This window comes from Diceros bicornis, chromosome 24 (genome assembly GCF_020826845.1).
Source record: "Diceros bicornis minor isolate mBicDic1 chromosome 24, mDicBic1.mat.cur, whole genome shotgun sequence".
NCBI lineage: Eukaryota > Metazoa > Chordata > Mammalia > Perissodactyla > Rhinocerotidae > Diceros > Diceros bicornis.
The window spans coordinates 11496966-11523876 of NC_080763.1; the positions used below are offsets into that span (position 1 = coordinate 11496966).

The 26911-nt window shown below is 40.9% G+C and overlaps 1 protein-coding gene across 1 annotated transcript in view; it reads left to right on the forward strand.

The window, feature by feature from the left end:
* The window catches only part of SYT16 (synaptotagmin 16), a 104699-nt gene extending 78564 nt beyond the window's left edge, over positions 1-26135 (forward strand). Inside the window, exons 3-6 of the mRNA XM_058567074.1 lie at positions 1781-2037; positions 7304-7744; positions 10884-11073; positions 25717-26135. Coding sequence (XP_058423057.1) covers positions 1781-2037; positions 7304-7744; positions 10884-11073; positions 25717-26030 — 1202 coding nt within the window. The 3' untranslated portion in view covers positions 26031-26135. The remainder of the gene's footprint in view (positions 1-1780; positions 2038-7303; positions 7745-10883; positions 11074-25716) is intronic.
* The last annotated feature ends 776 nt before the right edge of the window (positions 26136-26911 follow it).

Genomic DNA, 26911 nt, shown 5'->3' on the forward strand with positions numbered 1-26911 from the left:
AGCCTTAGAAGAAAATTCTGCTTTATCTTGTAGGGTTTTGCATATGGAATATCTCTATTCTGTCATTTTCTGTGGCGTTTTTTTTAGCGTGTTTGCCAAATAACTGAAAATGTGAATGTGAAAATGTTGTGGTGTCCTATGAAAGTGTTTCCAAGGGACCTGAACTGAATTATTAAGAATAACAAGACATATAGAGGGGTTTCTAAATGGCTTGCTATGGTTTTGCAAAATCCCAAATCAGGAGTCTGAAGCTGTGCCCTGACAACCAAGTCTGCCTGAAGATGCTTTTATGCGGTTTGCAGAGGGAGATAATGTATTTTTAAGTTTGTGTGCTTACTATAGGTGGTCATATACTGTCTGGTGAACCATTGTCACCACCACTCCATATTGTTGCCCACCTGGCTGCTTCAAGTACTTGTTATCTGCCTAGCCTTCAAGGTTATTTGAGGGTTCAGGGAAACCCACCGGTAGATGAAGACTGTGCAGTAGATGTACAGGGCTTAGTATGTTCCAGGGGCTTCTGTTCTAGCTGGGGCTTTAAGACTAACGGTGGAAACAATTGCTACCAGACGGTGTGTAAATATGAGCTGAATTTATGATATATACTTCATTATCCCACTCACTCAACCTGTCTGTATCTCTAATTTTCTCTCATCCTGGGATGGGGGCTCCTGGAGGAGACTGGAGGCCAAAGAGCTAAGACATCTTTGGCTACTTTTTGGATGTGGGAGGCAAGTCAGGGTGAAAGTGATTGCTTAGAAAGACCTTGTGAGTTTTTCCCTACAATCTGAGGGTAACCTAGATGTGGAAGGAGAGACGGGGGGTGAACAGGGTGAGGGAGTACTGAGAGAGAAAGGGAGAATAGAATAACACTAAGGTCAGAAAAAAACAATGTGTCTGAACAAGTCAGGGAGAATTCAGGAGTTGTCGGGGCTTTGGATGCACAGGAAGGAGAGGACAGGAGGGAGGGTTTGAGGACCACTGTGAACAGAAATGCACAACTAGCATCTTCATGACCAGTGAGACCACACGTGACAGTGAGTTGGGAGGCAGTGGAAAATGGGGTTTGCTGGGTTGGATGAGGCCAGTTTGGGCAAGACAGGTAAGCAAGGCTAATATTTATGGAAGACGTGCTGGCTGCCAGGTGGATGTTATTTCATGTGTCCACAATGACTCTTTAATGGCTTTATCATCATTTTATAGATAAAGAAAAAAAGGTTCAGACAGTTCAAATGTTGTTCACGTTCTTAACGCAGAGCTAGGATTTAACCCCAGATCATCCGAATCCAAGTCCAGTATTCTTTCTGTGGATCAAGTAGAGAACTTTTTACTTGAGAGAACCGCTGAAGCCTTTTGAGCAGAGGGTAATACGGTGGACGTGGACGAGAGAGGAAGAATGGTAGAGTCAGGAGACCATATGATCTCCACAGTAGATTATTGTTCTTGCTTTCTAGATCCTTCCCCAAAGTCTTGTCATCAGCTCCAACAAAATGCTAATGTGTTTATTTTATCCTTCTAACATAATTACACATCCTTTATACTCATATTATTAAAAAGTATTAAACCTTCTTGTATCCCACATAATGAACTAATGGTCTTTTTGATTATACAGACCAAGTTTATCCACCAAATGGATGGAATTTTGTTTCTGTAGGTGTTATTTGGTGGGTTTTGTTTTTGAGGTCTTGATTGGTGTGGTTGCTACTGCTAAATTTCTCTTCTTAAAATGGTGTAAAATATTAATAATACATTTAAAATAATTTCCTTATTGCAAATTTAGACTTGGATGGAACCAGCCAACTGAATTATTCTGAGAATCCATCTCCTGGTGAAGATGACCCTACCTCTGCCCACTCACAGTCCCCATGTGAGGTGGGGGATACCAGGCACCATGGTGCATCTCCCCAGGAGACCAGTGTGGTCCACAGCGTCAGTCGCCAGTCCACTCAGGGCAGCTTGGAGACGGAGACAGCTTTCAAGAACCGGGGATTTGGAGACTCCTATGCCACTGACAACTCTTCCATGTGGAGTCCAGAGGCAAGTCATTTATTTTCCATTCTTTCCTTGCTTGAGTGATATGTGCTCTCTGGCTAGTTCTTGCTCTCTTTCCCCTCCCCCCTTCTTTGTCTCTCAAGAAAAAATTTCTCCAAAAAGGAAGCGTTGCCTGGAAAAACAAAGACATAAAGAGGCTTTATTTGAAATAAATTTTTGTTTGGATGACCAAGGCCCAACCCCTATGTGTATCAATAAAAGAATCATAAATAAATTTCTATCAAGATAAGGAAAAAAAAAAGAAGAGGAATGGTGGCAGAATGGACCGAGCAACAATCAGGCTTCTTTTTTATATAAAAGAGTTTTCAGTTCTTTAGAGAGACTGGTTTATTTCATTCATGGTTTCAATTAAGTGGAATCTATTTTTATTTACCCCAAATCTTAAGTTATGATTATTTGAATATGAGAATTATTTGAAAATTAAAGTAAAATACAATGGTCCTTCCAATGACATTGTACAAGATATTATGATGAGGATCTTGCAGTATGAGTATATTTGTTAGTTTTGAATGAATTGAAGATCTAGGAGTTGGCATTAGTCTGTAACGACCCTCTGGCCATTGACTTTGTTTTTTGGAATAAATCTCTGATAAAAGATGCTCATTCTAAATTCCTTTTTCAATTAAAACTTACTCCAGAATATGCCTAACCATCCACAGGTATAACTGGAGGTGAAGATGATAGAAACTACCACTTATTGAGCAATTATGATGTGCCAGGCTCTGTGATAAGGATTTTACAAACATTGTTTTATCTTATAGGCATTTATGGTTATTTTTTATTAGCTAGATCCCTCATATTATGATTCTATGCCATCAGGAGATATTAAATAACAGTGTCTAGTACCTAGTTTGAAATTAATTTTGATGAGATAAATCATATAAGTATATAAAACTTTAATATAATTTGTGGGGATAGGGGAAGGATAAGGGTAAATGGATTTTGTTAGCATCAGTCTGATTGAGAAAATAAACAGGATGAATCTCTTATTATGACCTGGACAATCATACACACCAAATGCTCATCAAGGAGGAGAAAAAAAAAATCACAGAAAGTCATGTTCCAAAGGCTTAAGCGTAAGGAGGTGTGCACGTGTGCACTCATGTGCTGGTGTTACTGCTGAGGACCGGAGATGGTCACTCAGATCCGTGGTCTGTGGCTTGTTAAAAGCAGCCCTTCATGTAGAGATACCCCAGCCTGTTAACCTTATAAGTTTTGTAAAGAAATTCTGCTTCTTTGTTGGTTTACTGCCAAGAGTCATATCAAATCCCACACAATAACATTTAACGTTTAAAAATATTCTTTTTGGCTCTCTCACCACAAAAACAGAACAGAACTGTTTCCCTGCCTGTTGATTCTCTGTCCCCTTGATAACTTGACCATTAAGCTGGGAATTGCTTTCTCTAGGTGACCTCCCGTTTGCCTGCCACATGGAGCTTTAACAGAAGACTTGGTGTTGAAGGCACTAAACATTCTCAGACTCCAAAAATACCCAGACATCTCTGTGTGCTCCATTCAACCTCCTATCTATTTTGAGACAAAAATTGTAATTTGGTGCTCCTACAGTAGAACCTCAAATGCAGCTTGGAGGCAGCTCCTGTAACTGCCTGCTTTGCAGGCTTAGCTCACCCTTTTAAGAATTGATTGATTTGCCTCTTAGCTGTATTAAGAACCCTGTCTTCCCTCATGTATTTGGCACCAGGAACATATTGTAGGTCTGTTTACGTGGGGCCACACAGATGAGATCAACACTATCTTACTAAAACAGAAAGGCTTTCAATTTCATAGAAAAATCTTTAAACCTGCATGGGTTTTGACAATGTGGTACAAGTATTCCCATCTTAAAGAAAAACCTGGAATATTAGAGCTAAAGGAATCATTTATTTTGTCTCAGAAGGAAACCAGTCCTGCAGTGTGACTGCCTTAGGCTGATGGATTTTCAAGTGCTGCTCCTCTCTGCTGGAAAAGGCCATTGACTTTTTCCTACAGACCTAAGGCTTGGCAGGGAAGACAAAGGGAGCACGGCTGGTGATTCTGAGCACAGGGAGGCAGGTGTCCCACTTTTCATCTCTGCTTTCCGCTGATTAACTGGTTGGCCTTGAGAAGTTAATTAAAATCTGCCAAATGGGGATAAAAATGAAGAGATTTTTACCTTGCAGGAAGGTCAGATGGATTAGCGGTATTAACAGTACCCACATGAGGAGAGCCTTTAGTTGCCTGGTGATAGGTAAAGTGTGTTGAAATAATTAATTGCTATGAAAATACCCGCCTTCGCAAATCTTTGTCTCAGATCAACCCAGGAAGGGGCCGCAAAGCCCAGTGTTCATGGGCTACAGCTTAGATCGTCCTGCTCCAGAGCCTGGCCGATGCCTGGAGCTGTGTCTTATTCAGGGTTCTTAGGGCAGTTATTTCAGAGCCCTCCCCAGGACTTTACCACCAACTTGCAGGTGGAGTGAGCATTGATCTGAATAGATAGCCTGATAGGTAAGTGGGGAGATACTCATTAACTAGGAGATTTTTACCTGGGTATTGAAGTTGATGACATACTGGAAACTGTTAACTAATATTAAGAGCAAGAGCTGAAAAGGATGTGAAATTTAAAGTAGCATGTGTTTCCAACTCCCATCTGCCATCTTACTCTCTCTTCATCTCACACACTTACTGTACATATAAATAGCTATGGTGAAAAGTTTGGGGGAGAAGAAGGAAGACATTATGGGTTTGACATAAGGTTTGAGATTAATGCTGGTAAATCCTGGATAATCTTGGCTGGGCATATGATGTTGGGGGCAGGGAGTGAGTTATTTAGCCTTTCTAAGTCTTAGTTTCCTCTCCTGTAAAATGAAGATATTAAAATACCTACCTTGTTAGGTTAATGTGAACATTAAAAAAGATAATGTTTCTTAGCTAGATTTCCCAAAAAACAGAGCCTACTTGTTAGGATGTGCAATCCCAGGGAACAAGAGTGAGGGACAAGGGGGGTGAGGCAGGGAAGAAGGGAGAGCCAGTGTGAGAATGTGTGATTGCGTTGGCCACCACTAAGTGTGACTCAAGGCTTGATCTTGTGGGACTGTACTCTAAGAAGCTGTATAAACCAACCTCAGGACACCTGTCCAAGGGGAGAAAAGTGTCCTGCAGGGGCATTAAAGCCACACACACTCTGGACTTTATGTACGTGAGCGCCGAGCAGGATTATGTAACTTTCCAAGCCTTGACATCAACAGAGAGGCCTGTGGTGGGAGCTGAGAGTTACATTGCATGGGCAAGAGGTATGACTTGATTGGGTTGTGCCAGGCTGAAGCCACTTCGAGCACTTCCTATAGGGAAAGATGGAACAAGAGGTGAGGCCAAGAAGGTCAGAAATGCATAAGAGTGGGCTTTTATAGTCTATAAAGGGTTTAGTATGGTACCTGGCATGAAGAAGGGCTTAGTGGATGTCAGCTATTATTACTTATGGTCCAGCAAGCAATATAGAGATGATCAAGAGTAGGCTAAAATAGGTGGGAGTCTTAACAGAAGACTGTGACTTGATTTTTGAGTTGGCCTAACTCCTTGGAGACTTGCTTCTAATATTATAGCTACACCAGTCAGTTGTATTTAGAAGTCTCTATAGCAACCACTTTTATCACTTGAAAATAAGTACCTCTGAATAGAAACACTCACACATGAACGCATGCTCAGAGGAGAGGATATAAGAAGCTTCCCTTGTTTTGCAAGAAGCCTAAATTTTCTTGGTAGACTAATGTGAACCTTAAAAGAGAGGACATTTATTAGATGCCTCGTCAAATCCTTTAATTTTCAAAACAATCCTATAAAGTAGGTGTAATCTCCATTTTACTGTTGAGGAAACAGAAAGTGGAAAGGATCAAATAACTTGCCTGATGGCATGGAGGTAGCAAGCGGTAGACCTGGGGTTCCTAAGGATGTCTCATTCCAGACAACCATGCACTTTCACCTGAACTCTGTGGGGAAGCTTTGTTGATGAATGTGCATTTCTGATGTGTTTTATTATTTTTTTTAAGTAAAGAGGTCTTTAAATTAGCAAAGCCTGATGTTTAATTACATAAATAAGAACTGATTCTGATTTACAATAAGAATCAGACCAAGTTTAGTTATGGGTAAGAGTTATGCTTTCAGAGGAAAAATCAAATTCTGTTGACATTATTTACAGTTTGTTGAAGGGTGGTTCATTAGAGTAATGCAGTTCAGCTCAGTTTTCCCAGTGAGGTCATCAGGTCTGACTGGCTACAGGTGAATTGCTGTCTAAGGGTGATATTTCATGATGAGGGAGGGCATATTTGAAAATAGGTAGCACCAGTCCAGTGATGGGAATAGATATTTATGGAGTCTGGTCTGAGCCAGGTATTTTTCACATCTATTAAAACCTCACAACGACACTCTATCAAGTAGGCATCTTAATACTCATTTTCCAGCTGGAGTACAGAATGGATGGTGTATTTGGCCAAGGTCAAAGCTAATCAGTGGTAGAGTTATGATTCAACCCAGGTGTTCTGTTTCCAGTCCAGTGTTGCTGTTTGCTAAATGGCTGCTAGGGATGCAGCAAACCTAAACCCTTGGGATCCTAAACCCTTGCTACTCAAAGTGTGATCTGAGGCCACCTGCAACATCCTTGTGACCTTCTGAGAAGTGCAGAGTCTCAGGCCCCACTCCGATCCCACTGAATCAGACTCCCTGGATGATTCAAATCCACATGAACATCTGAGAAGCTCTGCCCTAAACCGTTTCTCCTATATATATTGAAAATCTACTGAAGGATCACCTGACCATGACTCTCATTAGGATTCTTGTCTGCAGGAGTCCTGGCCCATAGAGCACAGGCCCAGGCTCAGCCATTTCTCCTGGGGACTCAAGGAAAAGTTACCTCTTGGCAGTTGCATAGTTGACTAATTTTTGACTTAGAATTTCAGTTGGTTTCAATGATAGTGGTCATTTGTGCTTTTTGAGTTGCAGTGTATATGAAAACACTTTGCAGAATATAAAAGCTTTGTACATTCATTCCAAAAGCATTCATGAAGGCTCACTATATGAGGTAAACACTGTACCCTCAAAGAATTCACAATCTAATGGAGAGATAGACTAGTAAACAGACCTTTCTAAGGTAAAAGGATGTGTGCTAGCAGTGAACAAGTACTCGGTTCTGAAGGAGCACAGAGAGACACTGTCTCTCCAAAATGTAATTGGGCATTATTATTTCCATTCCATTCCTAATCATTTCCTCTCTCTGCTACAGGAACAGGATGGGACCAATTTTCAGGTGCCATCTGGGGTCCCAGAGCCCATCTCAAAATGTGGCGACCTGGATGTCATCTTTGAATATAGAGCTGCCAGCCAGAAGCTCACAGTGACCATTGTGAGAGCACAGGGCCTCCCGGATAAGGACCGAAGCGGCGTCAACTCCTGGCAAGTTCATGTAGTGCTGCTACCCAGTAAGAAACAGAGGGGCAGGACAAGCATACAGCGAGGGCCCAGCCCTGTCTTCAAGGAGAAGGTTACCTTCACCAGGCTGGAGGCCAGAGATGTGGCTACCTGTGCTGTCCGCTTCCGCCTGTATGCTGCCCGCAAGATGACCCGTGAGAGAATGATGGGAGAGAAGCTGTTCTATCTCAGTCACCTGCACCCAGAAGGGGAGATGAAAGTGACTCTGGTCCTGGAGCCAAGAAGTAATATCAGTGTGAGTATGTGAATTGGTGCTGCTAATGCCTCGGTGTGTTTGAGGACCTGGAATTGTTAGCCCTTGATTTAGTACATTCGGCCTGTGAATTCAAACACCTTAATGTAATTTTCCATTTGGCTCTCCTCATCCTTATAAGCCATGATTTGCACTTCATGGTACAATGGGTTTTTTGTGCTCATATTCTCTATAACCTGATGGATGCATTCCTCGTCCATTTTAGGAAATGACAGCAGCAGTGTGGTGGAGAGTGTAGAAAAACCAGGAGAGGTGGCTTGACCTTCTGGTTAGCTGATAAGTGGTCTGACCCCCCCATCCACCTGCCCTGCCCCCAGTATGCATTATGATGAGTCTCAAAGAAGAGACTTTCAAGGTGAAGTGCTTAACAAGTGTGCCTGAGTAGGCTGTGACAGCAGTCCTGAACTCCAGCCACTTCTGAGACCTTCCATGTGTATGGCCAGGCTCCTCCCACATGCCCCATCCGCTCTGTCTCCTGGGGTTTTAAGGAAAGCCAGCACAGCTCAGATGTCTACGATTAGACATGTCTAATGACATGTGGATTACATGTCATCAAGTGTGAGGGTCTCCTTTTAAAAACCATGTAAAAAGATCAGGTAGCTCTCTTGGGCTATTTGGCCAATCAGTCATCTATTCAAAAATGTTTACTGAGTGGGGCCGGCCTGGTGGCGTAGCAGTTAAGTGCATGCGCTCTGCTGCAGCGGCCTGGGGTTTGGATCCCGGGCGTGCACCGATGTACCGCTTGTCAAGCCATGCTGTGGCGGCATCCTATATCAAGTAGAGGAAGATGGGCACGGATGTTAGCCCAGGGCCAATCTTCCTCAGCAAAATGAGGAGGATTGGTGACAGATGTTAGCTCTGTCGGGGCTAATCTTCCTCACACACAAAAAAATGTTTACTGAGTGCCTACTATATGTCAGGTACGAATGGGCAAAGGGGATGCAGGAAGGAACAAATGGGTGATGACTCTGCTCTCGGGAGCTTACAGTCTGGTGGGGGAGGGCAACAGTAAGCAAGGTAGGCGAAGAAAGAGAATGACAGAGGCTGCTGTTATTCAGGAGGGTCAAAGAAAGTTTCTTTGAGGTGGTGACAAAACACAGCACTCACGCAATCAGGGGAGCGAGACTGGTGGAGGACAAGGATTTCAGACAGAGAGAATGGCGTGTACAGGCGTCGGGAGGTGGGAAGGAGCCTCCCATGTCTGAGGAAGAGGAAAGGAGCCAGAAAGGCCGGAGTGTAGTGGTGGGAGATCCAGCTGCTTAAATTTTTAATTTCTCAAAATTAATATCTCCAGACTTGAACTCCTGATTTTTGCCTCCCTAAATCCACTCTACCTGCAGTCTTCCAATCTGGGCTAAAGGCATTTTCATTCTTTTAGTTTCTCAGGTCAAAAATCTTACAAGTCATTTGTGATTTCTCTCCTTTCCACCTAAAATCCTATTGGCTCTGTCTTCAAAATACAACCAAAACTTGACTGCTGGATTATTGAAATGTCCTCTGAGTGGTCTCCCTGCTTCTGCCTTTGCCCCCTAGAGACTATTCCCAACACGGGGGCCAGATGAGCTTTTTAAACCATAAGTCAGATCATGTCTCGTCTCTACTCAAATCCCTTTTTATTCTTAAGCTCTGAGTAAGTATATCTGAAATCATGGAAAACAGACGCCGTAGGAGGTCGGAAGGAATCCTACACTATAGAGCATAAGGACAGGTGTGGTCACACCCCTAATTCTCTGTGCCAGGCCCTGTACTGTGTGCTGGGGATGCAGAGTTGAGTGGGGAAAATGAGCCAGTGTGAAAGAACTTTGAAGGTGAAAATTCTTCCATTCACCAGTTATTTGTTGAGCATGTTTATGTGCCAGACATCGGGCTCTGCACTGTGGACTGAGAGATTTGTAAGGATTCAGAATTTGATGGGAGAGCTGAGCTGTGCAGTGATGGATGTCACAGTAGTTGCTTCTATAGAAACACAGAGGAGAGAGTGGTCCTCACCCAAAACTAAGCAGATACTTCGTTGTTGGATTACCATCATCTAGACAGCAGGGGCCATAAGGCACCTGCCAAAACCACCCAGCCCTACAGTTTATGAACTGTGTTCTGTGAAAACTCGGGCTCTACAGAGATGCCCATGGCTGTAGATATTTTCCTACAGATGTGAAGAATATTTAATTCCTTTTAAGGTGTTTATTTTTGGGGATTTCTGATAAAAAGTTTTAGGAAATGATTTCAGATGTTGAGAAGAAAGGTTTGAGCAAAGTCCAGTGCACTTATTTCCAGTGGGGGAAGTAGTGGCTCCAGGAGGCTGGCTGGCCTGCTCCCCCAGGGCCCATTCCCACTCCTGCTTCTCGAGCGTGAGTCAATGTCCTGATCTACTTTGCTCTCCTCTTCCCAATGTGTCTGGTGCATGAAGGTGGGCGCTTTGGAGAAGCGTGCCTGTGAATAAACATAACCAAGTGTGGGCTCTCTCCTGGGTTCTCCGGTGCCTGCAAGGTCTCTGAGATCCTCAGTCCGTGTGTCAGCTTCCTTATCAAACAGTTGTAGAAGTGCTCATTTTCAATGTAATTCATTTCCTTAGGAGGAAGAATGCTGCTTCTGGCATATTCCTGACAACCTTAAGAAGCAGAACTAGGGGCCAAATGTTCTGTGGTGGTAGATGTCTCTCATTTCTTTTCTAGTGAAGAGAAAATGCCTCCTGTGTTGCTCCGTTCATCAAGAAGCCGCAGAGAACAGAAACAAAACTCATGCCTAGAGTGGATGGGTTCCACAGAAACATTCTAGCACAAATCACCCAGGAGGGAATTTTGGTGTATATTAAATGTATTGCTAGCTCTCCATGTATCCTAGAGCGTTTGATTTACACTAGTAATAACATCTTTGTCCGTTTTGTCTTTGGAGAGGAAATATTGAATGGAGACAGCTCTTGAAACAAATATGTCACTAATAACACAGGGATCTCGTCCATGCCTGCGCTCCCAGGCCCATTATCATTCACACCGAGTGCGCTGTTAGTAATCTTTGGCAGCGGTTGAGATGGGGCCACAGTTTTACCACACATAACGTTGGCTTTCTGCAGAGAGCCGAGTGTGGTGTGGGCCAATGGGCTCTTTGTTGTTCTTCCCTGCAGAGTGGAGAGTCTCCGCTCAGCCCATCTGCAGTGTCTCACAGCGACAGTGCTTCATCCACGCAGTCGCTGGCTCATGGAGGGGCGCCAGAGCTGCTGGTGGGGCTGTCCTACAACGCCACAACGGGGCGATTATCTGTGGAAATGATCAAAGGCAGCCATTTCCGAAACCTCGCTGTTAACAGAGCACCGGGTAAGTGCGTGTCTGTTCCTCCAGCTCTCGTCCTTCCAGGAGCAAGTAGAAGGCTGTGACTGCTTTTATCTTAAGTCTTTAATTCTTACAATAAAAATGATCTTGGTATGGCTTAGACAAGTTTTTACAAAGTGATACCTCTGGACTTTTTAATTGCCTTTCTATTTAACTAGATTGAAGGCTTCTTCGATATCTAGATGCATCTTGACATGAAATAGGCTGGCCTCTACACATATGTCGTTTAAGGGAAAAGAATGATGTCTTTTCAGCTACATCATGTGTATGGGCAATTAAAATCTGCTGAAAGGTCCCAGCCCTTCACATACCTGTAAAGAGGCAAAGCTCAGGCTTTGGGCTGAGTCAGGTCTGGGGTCAAATCCCAGCTCTACCTGCTTACCCCCGGCTTTGCTCTGATCTTGGGCAATTTACCTCTCTTTTCTGAATCTCAATAGACTCATCTGGAACAAAGAGATATTAATAATACCTCCCTCATGGGTTGTTTTGGGGTTCAAATAAAATGATTTATGGAAAGTGTGTAGCACAGTGCTTAATGCATAGTGAGCATTCAAGAAACATTAGTGGTTGTGGTGTTGATGGAGGAGGCGGAGGTGCGAGATCTGGGCCTGACTCACCAGGGGGCGCTACCACTTCTGAGATCACCACTAGAAAGGGGCTCAGACGTCCTCCCATAGCTGCAGTCCAGGAGCCAGGAAGCCAGAATAAAAAAGCTGCTGCTGCCAGCTGCCTCTCAGGACCCAAGAAGATGGAGATTGGACGCTGGAATGATGCTGCGAAAGAATTAGCTCACCTTTCATGGTCTTACTTGTCAGCGAAACAGCTTGAAAGGGGGCAGGAAGATGGTTTTTGCCTCAGTTCTGCCCTCTGGATCTCATGCAAGTACATCTAATCGGAGGAATCTAATTTGTATCTCGAATGCTAGCTGCAAGAGAGTCTGGAAAATGTTGTTGTTGAATTTCCAGCCGTTCAAGTACAGGAAGGTAAACTAGAGGGGGAAGAGTGGAGGGCTGGTAAACCTGTTCACCACAGGCACCGAAGTCTTACTGAAATAAGGAGGAAGTCAGTAACAATGCAGTAGGCTGCATGAGTCGGTGGTCTCTGGCCTCGCATGTCAGCATCAGGTGAAGGGCCAGCAGAGCTGGTAGAAAAAGGTCAGCTCCTTCAACCAAATCTGGGCTCTCACTCGTCTTAGCCTTGGACTGTGCTGCAGCCATGAAGTCTCTGTTCCCTGGTATCTTGTCAGCCAATCTGATTAAAGCCATTAGAGCCAGTTAGTAAGGAAAGCCTAGCACTCTGGATGACAGAATAGCCCAGGTGCATAAGCCAGATTCTGTGCCCATGCTCAGAGCCAGGTGAGAGCTATTTAAAATGCATAATAGGTGCTGATTATTAATTGCATAGCTAGAGTCTCTTTGCTAGATACAGCTTTTTTTAAAAAAATAGCTCTACTAGGGCCGGCCTGGTGGCGCAAGCGGTTAAGTGCGTGGGTTCCGCTGCAGCAGCCCGGGGTTCACCAGTTCGGATCCCGGGTGTGCACGGACTCACTGCTTGGCAAGCCATGCTGTGGCGGCATCCCATATAAAGTGGAGGAAGATGGACATGGGTGTTAGCCCAGGGCCAGTCTTCCTCAGCAAAAAAGGAGGAGTGTTGGCAGATGTTAGCTCAGGGCTGATCTCTTCCAAAAAAAAAAAAAATAGCTCTAAATTTACTAAAGATCTGGATTTACTGCTTTTCCTTCAGAGCTTTTGCCAGTCTCTTTCCCTGTCCTTCTGAGATTTGGTGAGATCTGAACAATTTTGGGGGAAGAACGTGGTAGAGCTGCAGAGAATGATGGGGAGGTGGATTACACAGTTGTGGCTTATCCTGGACCATGCTGGAAAGCTTTAATTGTGTGCTGGGTGGCACAGGCCATACAGGGGAGAAGGGCAGCATGGCGGCTAAGAAAGCATCATCTGGAGGCTGACAAACTAAGGTGTGACGTCACGCTCTGCCACTTACTAGCTGTGAGTTACTAAACTTTTCTGAATCTCGGTTTCCTCATCTGTAAAATTGGTTCGTAATAATATGTACTTTCCAGGTAAGGATAATACATATAAAGCTGTGATGCTGAGGATGGTACTATTGTATTTTCATACATTTCTACATGAAAGAAGATATGCCAAAGAGGAAATTCTTGTAACAAATGTTTAAAACTGAATAGGAAAAAAAGGCAAGTCCTAATTTGGAAATTGATTTTATTCCAAAAGTTTAAGTCAGTTTGGCATTTACTACATGATTTTTCATAGACATAGTGTTGCAATTTAATTTAAAACGTGACTGACATGCTGTATCTTTGCAACTGAAGTAATAGAGGACAATGTTGCTGTGATGCTAGTAATTAGCACAGAAACCCAATAGTGAAGACAAAAGTGTTTTGCTTGTGTAGAATGTTGGTACTTGAGGAAAAGCCAGTTTAATTAGGAGGGGTTGAGAAAGGAGAAAGTTCCTTTGTAGAGGTTCTAAAAGGGACCTCTTGGCACCTTCCAGGGCTTTAGACGTTGATGGCATTGGTTCTTCCTTATGTCTCTCTTAGTGACGCCACTAGCGGTACTTGGGCAGTCCTCAGGCAAGCTTAGGATACATTTTTAGTTCCCATATGGAAAAGAACGAGAGAGAAAGGAAAGGCAACAAGAGTTTTAGGAGGTAACTGAGCAGAGTTGGAAGAACGAGGGGGAGAAGCAGAGAGGATGCAAGTGGGGAGGTGAATGGGCTTGGGAGTGAGGAGTCACGGAGGGAGCCTGCCAAGTGCTTTGTCTGCACGGTGGAGGTGGAGGGAGGGCAGGAGGCCCTGGTTCCGTGGCAGAGTCCACGACGGCGGAGCTGCCCGCCGGGGGAGAGGCACAGGTAGGAACGTGTGTGTGAGGATCACACATCCTGTGCTTGAGATTCTGTTCTCACGTGCGGTTACCGCCTCTGTAAAGAGGGGACATGAATCCTGCCTTACGCGGGGGCTATGATAACGTGAGGAATGGTTCTTAGGGAAGCCTGAAGGAAAATCGGCTGAGCCTAAGTACTAGGGACTTTTCTTCTCTAGAATATTGAAGGTTCTAAATCTTGCTGGAAATAGAGACAAAGACTGATGTTTAGAAGAGAGGATCTTTTGCCTCAAAATATATATAAGACAAAGGATAACTTTGAACTTGCTAACTTGATCCAGTCAGATGACTGTTCTGATGTTTTAAACTCTTCTTGCTAAGCAAGATGGAGGAGTTGGACAAGATAGAGGAAGTTCTTTTCCTCTTTTAGGATCTTAGAAGAAATAAGCCACTGAAATATAAGCACCACTCTCCAAACTTCTGAAGTTAACTCCTTAGGAGAGAGGGCTCAGTGAAAGGCAAGTTTTGCTCTGATGGGCAGGAGCTGGTGGGAGCATTCCTAGAGATATGAGTCTCTGCAACACCTCCCAGCTAAAACTAAAAAGGCTGATTCCACCAAGTGTTGGTGAGGATGTGGAGAATACATTCTTGTTGGGAGAGTAAAATGGAGCAACCACTTTAGGAAAAGGCTTGGCAGTTTCATATACAATTAAACATGCACTGAAAATCCAGCAGTTCCATTCTTAGGCATTTCCCTATAAGTTAAAATTAAAAAAAAAGACCTGCACAAGAATGTTCATAGCAGCTTTATTCATAATGGCAAAAACTGCCAAGAGCCCTCATGTCCTTGTGAATAAACAAATTAAGATATATTTATATAGTGTAATGCTATACAGCAATAAAAAGGGAATGAAATTAATGGAGGCATTCAATAACATGGAGGAATCTCAGAAACATAGTACCTACTGCATAATTCCGTTTATGTGAAATTGTAAAATAAGCAAAACTCATCTATAGTGGAAAAAAAAGCAGAAGAGTGGTTAACTCAGCATTGGCATCAATGTCAGGATGGACTGGGCAGGGACATGAGGGAATATTCTGGGGTGATGGCATGTTCTATATTTTGATAGGGGTGTGGGTTAAATGGATGTTTGCACTTCTTAAAACTTACTGAATGTTACTAGGCTTTGTGCATTTCACTGTATGTAAATTTTACCTTAAAATAGAAGAGATTCATAAAATATTGAACTCTAGCTAATGAAATGCATGCTGAAATGTTTAGGGGTGAAGAGCAATGATCGCTACAGCTAAGATGGATTGATGGGTAGATAGGTGCATGGATATGTGAGAAAGCAAACTGTCTTAGCTCAGGCTGCTGTAACAAAAAATACCATAGAATGGATGGTTTAAACAACAGAAATTTATTTCTCATGGTTCTGGAGGCTGTGAAGTCCAAGATCAAGGCGTCCACTGCTTCATTTCCTGGTGAGAACCTTCTTCTTGGTTTGCAGACAGACACCTTCTTGCTGTGTCCTCACATGGTGGAGAGAGAAATCATCTCTCTCATGTCTCTTCTTGTAAGGGCACTAATCCCATTCATGAGGGCTCCACCCTCATGACCTAATTACCTCCCAAATGTCCCATGTGCAAATACCATCACATTGGAGATGAGGGCTTCAACATATGAATTTGGGGAAGATACATACATTCAGTTCATAGGACAAATGGAGCAATATACAACAATTGCAGAATCCAAGTGATGGTATATGGTTGTCCACTGTACAATTATTTCAAGTTTTCAGTGTATTTGAAAATTTTAGTTGTAAAACATTGGGCAGAAAAAGCTGGTCTGGTCTGGAATAGTTCAGCTGGGTCAGTTGAATAAAAATAAAACATGAGTCTTAGCCGTAGATAGGGGCTTAAGTGCCTGGCATTACTTTGTTTTTTGTTATGTTGAAATCTTAAGGTCCAACCCTATTTCCCTGACTCACTCTTGGACAGGATAGACAGGGTACCAAACCTGAGGGCATCTTCCGTAGCATCCTCATAAACCACATCTATCCCAAGAGAAAGTATGTGACTGAGCATTTCTTCATTTCTGACTGTAACCTTTTCTCTATTCATCAGATAGATAGACAGATAGATTGATTTTTATATCTGTATGTACATCTATCCATCTGTCTGTCTATCCATCTATCTATGTATCTACCTACCTACCTACCTACCTATCTTTTTGGTGAAAATGCCCATGTTATTAATTGCTGGGTTTTTCAAATCATAGGTAGCCTAGAGAAGATGAAATAGGCTATTTTAAAATTACTGAAACCAGCCCATAGAGCGTATTCAGAAACAGTATATAAATGAAGTAAAAACATGAGCTAGTCTTAGCCTAAGTCACATAACAAGCATTCCAGGCACTTCCAGGGCAATATCTCATTTAGTACATGTGGCCAGTGTTCAAAAATGTTGTTGTCATTATTGCTGCTAAGATGGTACAGGCTCGTCTTCAAATCTGATGGCAAGGGATAGTCTCCACATCTGTACGTGGCGGATGGCCCAGGTGAAAAAGCAGCTTATAGTGTCTGGTAGGCATCTGAAATCCTGATATCCATTTACAAACGCTTTTGAAAAAGTTATCATTGAGAATTAGACACATTTGATTATCTTTCGAATTTGACTTCATGGGAAAAGCAATTCACTAACAATTTAGCAGCTCTGTTCTGTTCTTTTCCTGGGCCTGCCACCCAATTACTGCGTGGCCTTGATATTTGATGGAACTTCTCTGAATTTTATTTCCTTCCCTATTAAATGAGGTTAACAAGCTAATGTTACCGACATAAGCGCTATGTTACAAAAAATGTTAGCTCTTTTGTTGGCAAGTTCTCTTTCTCCATCTTCATCTTTGCTGCGTCTCCTTCTACAGAGTTTCACTGCACTGTGTGTCTATGCGCATATATACACACAGATAATGGTCCCTGTCAAAACCTATCATTAAGTTGTCCCCTCCAGTTAAAAACAACAAGCTCCCCAGCCTCTCAGCATGTGCCTGATTAGCCACATGTGATGATTACATCCCAAATGATAATACTTACAGCAGCAGCATATTAACCTTGTTAGGCACTCACAGTATCAGAGACTAGAGGGAAGAAAAACAAAAAAGCAAATCAAGCTGTCTCACGTTTAGTGTGAGAAGAAGTGAGATGCGGACTACACTCTACAAGTAGAGTGTAGAGAAAAAAGGACTAAAAGAAAATGGACAGATATGGGGCATGCCACCTTCTTTTAAAATCTAGGTCCAGTTTTCAGTTAAATATAGCATTTATTAGTAGCCACTATGTGCTCAGAATTATGGCCAATTCTTATGAAGATTTATATGTATGTGGCACTAACTTATTGAGTGCATATGTGATATTACTTTACTTACATCAATTCATTTAAATCTCACAACAATATCAAAGTTAGAAAATCTGAAAAACAACAGGGGAGAAAATAGTTACCTTGGTATATGAATTATATCCCAATAATGCTGTTTTTAAAACACCAGTTACCTGCAGAAGAATGACAGTAAGACTGAGGACAGACTTCTGAACAGCAACGATAGAAGCCAGAGGACAAGGGGAGAATTTCATCAAGGTCCTGAGAGAAAAGCACTCTCAACTTAGTGTTCTATTCACGTGAAGAAAAATAAAGATGTTTTGCACAAAGCTTGAAAGGGTTTATCACTGAAAGAACTACTAACAGATGTATTTCAGGAAGAAAGAAATTGAACATAGAAGGAAGTAGTGAAATGCAAGAAGGAATAATGAAAAATTTGGTAAACGTGTAGGTAAATATAAGCATGTATAGACAACATATAACAAAACAGCAACAGTAGGAAAAAATGACTAGTATTAGGACTACAACAAAGTGGAAATAAAATTCTAGGCAGAAATAACATGAAGGATGGGAAGGGGAGATGGAAGTCAAAGAATTCTAAGGTCTTTATGTTGCTTAAGAGGAGGGTAGAAATAATGATCGATTTTAGACATTAAATCAAGTGTACATGTTAAAATTTTAATCCAACTTTCAAACCAATAGAGGGAATAAATGAGAAAAAAGAAAATTCAATTAATCCAATAGAAAGCAGAAAAAAGATATTTAAAAGCATAGAAAATGAAGAATAAATAGCAAAAACCAAAAAAAGAAATCAAAATATATCAGTGATCATAATAAATGTAAAGGGACTAAAACTCCTATGTGAAAGATAGATATAAGATTAGGTTAATATTTCTCTCTTCCTCTCAGTCTCTCCCTGTGCCCCTTCCCCACATCCTCTCGCACACACTGCAGTTTATATTGGGCTCACTTAGCTTCATAATATATACGAAAAAAATACTAATTACCAACAAATTGGGCTTAGCTCAGGAATGCGAGAATGATTTAACATTAGGAAAAATCTGCTGGTGTAATTCACCGTATTAACTGAATTATCAGAAAACATTATGATATCTCAATAGACGCAAAAGAATGTTTGATAAAATGTGCTTTCCATTGTTTATAAAAATAACTCTTAGCAGATGAGTAATAGAATGTGTATTAGTGTAGACTAGCCTACGATGCAATAGCAAATAAACCCTGTGGTCTCAGTGGCTTAACACAGCAGAGGTTCGTTTGTCTCTAGCATCAAAGTCCAGAGTGAGTCAGGGGACTGTCCTCTAAGCTGTGACTAAGGCACACAGGCTCTTTCCGTTTCATGAGGGGATAATAATATTCAAAATATGACCTCCACTATTGTCATGAAAGGAGAAGAGACCGCGTGGGAGATTTCTTGCTTGAGTGGGAGTAGTTGAATATAGCCACGGTTGAAAGTAATACTTATCACTTCTCATACTCCGTTATTCAGAACTCAGTCATATGGCCCAGTCAACTCAAATCTGGTGGGAAGCCTACATCCTTAATTTGATATTTGAGCTGAATCACTGTCACATTATTCACCTGAGAAGGTTCACTGGGCCTTTGTTGCTCAAAGCCTTTTACAATCTCTCTCTCATGTTTGGAGGTCTGGAAGCAATCAGCTTTTCTAGCTACAAAAAGCTCTGAATTTCCGTATACTCTTTTTCCTTTCCTTTTTCCTTTCGCACTGGTCAGTTCTTCCCCAAGCTTACATTTCACCCCGCCCCCAACCCCCTAAATGAAGCCAGTAGTACTGAATACACACTTCTAACATTCTGTTTTTCAAACTGTTTTCCTAGAGCAACAAACTCATTAGGCATATGCTCTTCCTTCCAAGTCATAGCAGATGGCAATTTTACTGTCGCATAATATGGATTATAGATCTGTACTGTTCTAGCCTCTAATATTAGTTTCTTCATCACCTAGAACCCAACTTCTAGGCCAGTGCCCCTTCTTCTTATTTTTTTTTTATCATGGTAACATTCCAGCTCAGATTACCAATTACTTTATCAGTCAGATTTTGTCAAGAAAACAGAAAATACTCTAGAAAATTTTGAGTTAGAAGTTGTTTTCATAGGGTTTAAATATGGGAAGGCTGGGAAGTAAAGGTCAGAAAGGCTCTTTTCAGGAAATCCAGAAGCAGGCATCACAGGGAAGGTGCCAATATGGTCTGAGCTGTGTGCACATGAAAGGAGTGATTCTCATGTTTGAACACCAGGGGCAAAACTCCCCTCTCCTTCTATGTTACAGTCTCATAAAGTAGCTTTCATTAGTGGACTCTAACTGGGATCTTACTGGCAAGAGATTTAGAGGAATGTAGTTTTAAGGCTTTCTGCCCCGTTGATGTAAGAAAGAGCTTAGAAAGGTGGAAATGGTATTGAATATCAATAACTAATATGTGGTACAGAAGGGAAGATGCTTAACCTTGATAGTAGACATTTTAAGAAAAATCTACCCTAACTATCATTCTTAATTGTGAAATCCCTCAAAGTCAGTAACAAAAATAAGCATTCCCACTAGCATCACTCTTATTCAACATGAGACTGGAGGCTCAAGGCAATTCAGTAGAATAAGAAAAGGAAATAAAAATTTAAAGCTTGAAAGGAAGAAACAAAACTGCCATTATTTGTAGAAAATATGATTGTCTACATTAAAAATACAAGAAAATCCTACAAATTTAAACTAATAAGATAATTCTTATTATATAAAATCATTGTTTTCTAATACATCAGGAACAATTAGAAAGTAGAGTTTTAAAACACTACCATTTACAACAGCAACAAAATATCTAAGATACTAAAGGATAATAATAAAAGATAAAATTATAGAAAAAAATTACCAAACTTTTTGAAAGACATAAAAGAAAACTAAATAGATAGATATACCACGTTCATTGGTGAGAATATTCCATATCATGAAAACAACTTTTCCCAAATTAATCTATATATTCAGTACAATCCCAATAAAAATTTCAACACTGTTTTTTGGTATGTTTCACTTTATTTTTTTTTTTAGAACTTGATAAGATGATTCTAAAATTCATATGCAAGAGCCAGTTAAACCAAGCAAGAGCTTAGAATACAAAAACAGTTTTTAAAAAGGTGATGGGGAATTCTCCCTAGCAGATATCAAGACATATTATAAAATGATGGTGATAAATATTATCAGGCTTAGGAAAAGATACCCAAGCCTGGAAACTTGATATCTGATGGATGTTGTATTACAAATCAGCTGGGAGATAATGGATTATTTAATAAATAATGCTTCCCATATGGAAAAAATAATTAGACCGCTACCTCACACCACACACAAAGATCAATTTCAGGTGCATTAAAGATCAAATGTGGTAAGTCAGACAGAGAAAGACAAATAGTGTATGATCTCACTTATATGTTGAATCTAAAATAAATCAAGCTCATAGATACAGAGAACAGGTTGGTGGTTGCCAGAGACAGGAGGTTGGGGGGTGGGCAAAATAGGTGAAGGTGGTCAGAAGGTACAAACTTCCAGTTGTAATATAAATAAGACCTGGGAATGTAATGTACAGCACAGTGACCATAGTTTACAATACTGTATTGTACGTGTGGAAGTTGCTAACAGAGTAGATTTTAAAAGTTCTCATCACAGGAAAAAATAATTTGTACCTGTGTGTTGATGGATGTTAACTAAAATTATTGTGGTAATCATTTTGTAATATATATATATTAAATCATTATATTGTATGCTTAAAATTAATAAATGTATGTCAATTATATCTCAATTAAAAAAAGATCAAATTTGAAAAACAAATTCTTAAAACTTATAGAAGAACGTATGGGAAACTATTGAGTTTGGGTAGGATTTCTTAAATAATTTTTTTGTAAAAAGCATCAACTGGAAAGGAAAACAGTGACAAATCTGACTCCACAAAAATTTAAAACATTTATACTACAAAAGTCGCTATAAATAAAGCAAAAGGATAAGCACATGCAGGAGGAAGATATTAGCAATAAATACAACAAAGATTCTGTATCTAGAATTTATAAAAAACCAGTGATCCGCTCCTAGGGATACACTAGAGAAATTCTCAAATATTGGTACAATGGAAAATATTGAAAAATGTTCACTGAAATCTTTTCAATTCTTGGTTATTATAAACAATGAAATATCCACTAATTAAGAGACTGGATAAGTGAATTGTGGTTTACTAATACACTGGAACACTATACAGCAGTTAAAATAAATGTATCATGGGTGTATATATCAATACACATAATATAAAAATTTTAATGCTGAATAAAAAAAAAGTAAGTTTTGGGAAGACATATGCTAAAATGTTAAATTTTTCTTTTTTTTGTGAGGAAGATTAGCCCTGAGCCAACATCTGTTGCCAATCCTCCTCTTTTTGCTGAGGAAGATTGGCCCTGGACTAACATCCATACCCATCATCCTCTACTTTATATGGGACGCTGCCACAGCATGGCTTGACAAGTGGTGCGTCTGTGCGTGCCCAGGATCTGAACCTGGGATCCCTGGGCTGCCGCAGCAGAGCATGTGACCTTAACCGCTACACCACTGGGCCGGTCCCTAAATATTATTTTTTAATGTGCAAAATACTGAAATATATTTTGGATGTCTTTAGTTACATCTACTTGTATAGTAAAAGTCTAAAAACATACATGAAAACAACGAACTCCAAATCCAGGATAGTAGTTACCTTTAATGAGAGAAGTTGAACAGGATCAAAGAAGAGTACTCAAAGATCTTCAATTATAATGTTTTATTTCTTAAAAATCAAACCAAAAGCAAAAAGATCAGTAATAAATATGACAAATACTAAATATCACAAGTCTGTGGTGGCTATTTGGGTATGTGTAATATTATTCTCTACTCCCTTAGGTATGTTTAAAATGTTTGGAATTATTAATAAATTAAAAGGAAAGGGTGGGTTGAATGACCAAATTCCCTTCTCTTGCCCAGAGAATCGTGGTCCCCCATGCTATCCTGAGCCTGAGTCTGTAGCACAGTTCGTAGAACATCACACTGCAGATGGGCAGGTATTTTGTATGGGCTATATGTATCTTCTTGTTTCTTTGGAAAAATGACTTCTGATTTCCCAGTGACATTCTTTGTGCCATGATAAATTGAGAGTTGTGTACTGTTATCTCTTTTGATACATGTGGCATCTTCCTTTATGGAGAAAGAGACAAGTGACTGCTAAAGCAGTTGACAGGGCTGAGTCAGAAGAGCAGCATCCAGAACTATCAAGGGATTATGACCCATTCGGCCTGTTGATGAAGGTTTTAAGTTACTAGAGATACTGAGGGGCTTTCTGAATCATCATCAGAGGATAAACTATTGCTTGATGTTGTTTTGTAGCAAGTATTATCAACTCCAAAGAATTAGAACCGATCTCAGTAAAATTGTATATTTACTTAGCTGGACCCTTTCTTTATCCATTCTGACTGGTGCTCATCAGAATAAGTCACTGAACCCCCAAAGACCCCAGCCATGCTCCTCACTATTCTGCATGAGTAGAATTTCCTGAGCCTCTGCTCGGAGTGAGAAAAAGCAAGCACATTATTATTGCTGACAAATGTTCCCTTTTGAGCTGGGACCATCAGCAACATTTCCTTCTTTTGGTCAGGTGTCCTCAGACTGGATTGTTTATAAAATTATTGTTTTCCCTTTTGTCACTTACAATTCAGCTTCAGTGATGGAGGTTTGGTAGTAAGTGGCTTTTCTTGTAATTAGAAAACGACCTTCTGACAGGATAAAGCTTGGAATTGCTCTCTTTGTGAAATGAGCAGGTCTGTGTTTGCAGGATTAACTCAATTCCCACTGCCGTTGCTGGCAGCGGAATTGCCAGAGCAGTTTGGGGACTGGATTGAACTTTTCCTACAGAAATCATGCAGCTGCACAGCTGCGGTCACGCAAATTCCCTCCCCCGTTGTCGGTTTTCTGACAGTTTTTTCCATAGCGCAGTTTGGAGAGTGGAGAGCCTGTTTCTGAGACAGAGAAGTGTTTTCACACCTGAAGTGTAATTTCACACCTTGTGTTTCTCAGCAGATAAGTGCATAAAATAACACATCAAACCGGAATAGAAAAAGATCAACATAGAAAGAAAACCGCAGGTTGTAATTTGTTTCCTATCTTACAATACTCTTGTAGGGAACAGTAAATTACAGGGATCTGGGTTTACACTTTTAACAGTTTGACTTGTTGTTAGGTGGGAAAGTGAGCAGTAAACACTAATCCGCTTTCAGCCTGTGTAGAACAGAATGTACAGACTGAGAGAATTCGGGAAACACCCTAACAGTTAGATTGTTTTTTAGAAAAATAGAACACATGTGAGTTAGTGATAAAAATTGTAGTTAAAAGTCTAGAAATCGATAAATAATTTTATTTATTTATTTTTTTTTGTGAGGAAGATCAGCCCTGAGCTAACATTCAATGCCAATCCTCCTCTTTTTTTTTGGTGAGGAAGATTGGCCCTAGGCTAGCATCTGTGCCCATCTTCCTCTACTTTATATGGAACGTCGCCACAGCATGGCTTGATAAGCAGTGCATCGGTGCGTACCTGGGATCCAAACCCTCGAACCCCACTGCCACAGTGGAGTGCTCGCACTTAACCGCTGTGCCACTGGGCCAGCCCCATAAATAATTTCAATAAAATATAATTGTGTGAGGAGATGATATTCTTTGTAATGATACATTCAGAAATTTTAGCAGTAGTAGACATTGTCAGTAAAATTTGGATATTGTCTTTCCTTTCTATAAATGACTAAACATATGATGCTAATCATTTTATAGCACTCTGGTGCTGGAGTTATAAAACAAGGGATTTCGCTTCATTTTTTGAGTTTGAAAACTAAAGACCAAAAGAAAAAAAAAGTTAAGCCTCCTGGATAGTAATAAACATTCATTAAAAAATATTTAACATTTATTGAATGTTTGCCACCTGTTAAACATCCGGTCAGGCATCGGGGGTGCAGAGGTAACAAGACAATCCCTCCTTCTACCAGTGGGGAACTGACGGTCTTGCAGTTGGGTAAACAGGCAGTGACACTGCTGGGTGGTGAGTGCTGAGATCTAGGCTAAAACTAGATTTTGATGAAGGCTGCAGGAGGCTTGTCTGAACCAGGGCTGCGGGGAGGAGGAAGTGATCAGCAGATTCCTGGATACAGTGATGTTTCAAAACCAGCTAATGAACCGAGGGCAAGTGAAGGTGGATATCACTTGGGATGTCAGCGCATGCACAGCTTGTGCAGAGTGAAAAGGAAAGAGAGCAGGACAGGCTAGATATCCTGCAGGTGGTTCAGTGTAGTGGGAATGCAGTGTATAAGGGCGACAGGGGTGCACAGTGAGACCGGAAGATAAAGAGAGCCAGGGGATGTAGTCTATACCAGGAAATTTAGTGTTATCCCGAGATTAGTGGGAAGTCTGGAAGGTTTAGTTTTTTTTATTAGTGAGAGTGACATGACCAGATATGCAATTTACAAAGATCCCTCTGTCTGTGGGACAGGGCAATCCTGTGACTGGAGTTTGGTGAGGAAACATGCAGAAATGCACGTGAGAGATGCTGGTGACCTGAGCTTACGGTGTACACTGAGAGTTCAGTGGCATTGGGGATGGAAAGAAGTGGGTGGATTTGGGGTTGGTTGGCTGGACTAGGAGTGAGGAAGCCAGTCTTGTCAAAAATGTAGTCCTGATTCCTCATCTGGATCATTGAGTGGATGAAACTACCGTTCCCAGAGATGGGGAACACTGGAGCAGCAAGTTTTTAAGAGTTGGGGACGTGTTGGTGTGAGATGTGTGTGGATGTCCACTAAAAGAAGTGTGGTATTCAGTTGGGTCTTGAGCTTGGGAGGGAAGACTAGGCCAGAGATACAAATTTGACTCAGTTGACATTGGATGGATGAGATGGTCCAAAAAATATGTAGAGAGTGAGAAGAGAAGAGAATAACCTAGGCATAAAACAGTATTTTGACTATGAAAAGAAAAAAAACATGTAGAACAAAATGTATATACTTATCTTGTTACATAAATAAAATGTGGATGAAGAACTGTGCGTGGCACATATGCCCACGCATATATACACCCCTGCATACAGAGAACATCTAATAAACATCAGCAAGGTGCCCGATAGTGGGCTGGAGGAAGCTTTAAGCGTTCAAAGTAATAATCCCTTTCCTTAATAATTCATGTAAGATATATTAGTTCTGCAACAAGTACCATGCATAAGGATGCTGCTCAGTATGTTAAAAAGGAAAAGTTTGCAACCCATGTAAATATTACAACTAAACCAACAGAACAGAAAGCACTGATGTTTTCTTATTTCCATTATTTTTTTTCTTAGATACATATGGAAAGCTCTTTCTCCTCAATTCTGTGGGTCAAGAGATGTCACGCTGCAAGACATCCATTCGACGTGGTCAGCCCAGTCCTGTCTATAAGGAGACCTTTGTTTTCCAGGTGGCCCTCTTTCAGCTCTCTGATGTCACGTTGATGATTTCCATTTATAATAGGCGTACTATGAAGCGTAAAGAGATGATTGGTTGGATTGCTCTGGGCCAGAACAGTAGTGGAGAGGAGGAACAAGACCACTGGGAGGAGATGAAGGAGGCCAAAGGTCAGCAGGTCTGCAGGTGGCACACCTTGCTCGAGTCCTAGGTTTGCCAACAGGCATTTGTGTGCTACATCCACCCTGGTGACCCGTGTTACGACCGCTGGTACCAACTGAGCGCATGCTGGCAGGCTTTGTAAAGACAGGCTTTCAATAGCGATTGGATTCTACTAACCCCTAGGATATTCTGGGAGTGGGGGGATCTTTGGGTTTCTCAAAGGTTTGATTTGGATTTAAGTATTGTAATTTTTAAAAATCCTAAATAATCAGTCAACTATATGGAAAATGTTAACATAGTTGCAAGCAGTGATGATGAGTTAATTTGTGTTAATAGCTTATTGAGTTTTGGTTCAGGCTATGGAATGAAGCTTCTGCTGTCTCTGTTTGCTTGAAGAGTAACCTGAGATTGCAAGAGAGCTGTTAAATGTTACTATTTGCAACCACTTATGAGTATGAATCAGAATTTTCTTAATATGGTGCGAAAAACTCCAAAACACAGAAATGAGTCAGATGCCGAGGCTCATAGAAGAATGTAACTGTCATCCATAATCCCCTATTTCACATTTTTCCCTTTATCAAAAAAAAAAAAACCACCCTCATTTATTTACCTAACAAATAAATGTTATAAACTTGCACTTAGAAAACAAATTTGTATTAATTAAATACCTCTTTTTATCTCATTTATATATTGTGGTTTCCTATGAGATTTGGTTAGATGAATCATTTTGAAGCTAAAAAAAGAGTTCAAAAACTACTTGTCTCCTTTTGACTGTGTAGGATTTTCCAGCTTACAACTTTCAAGGTTTTTATGCTGTTTTTCTCACCTAATAAATTCCTACAGAATGAGAAAACCAAAACCCTATTTAAGTCATAGACTTACTGATTTTTCTGACTTTAGCGTTCTCCTTATAGATTATAGTTTTTCTAT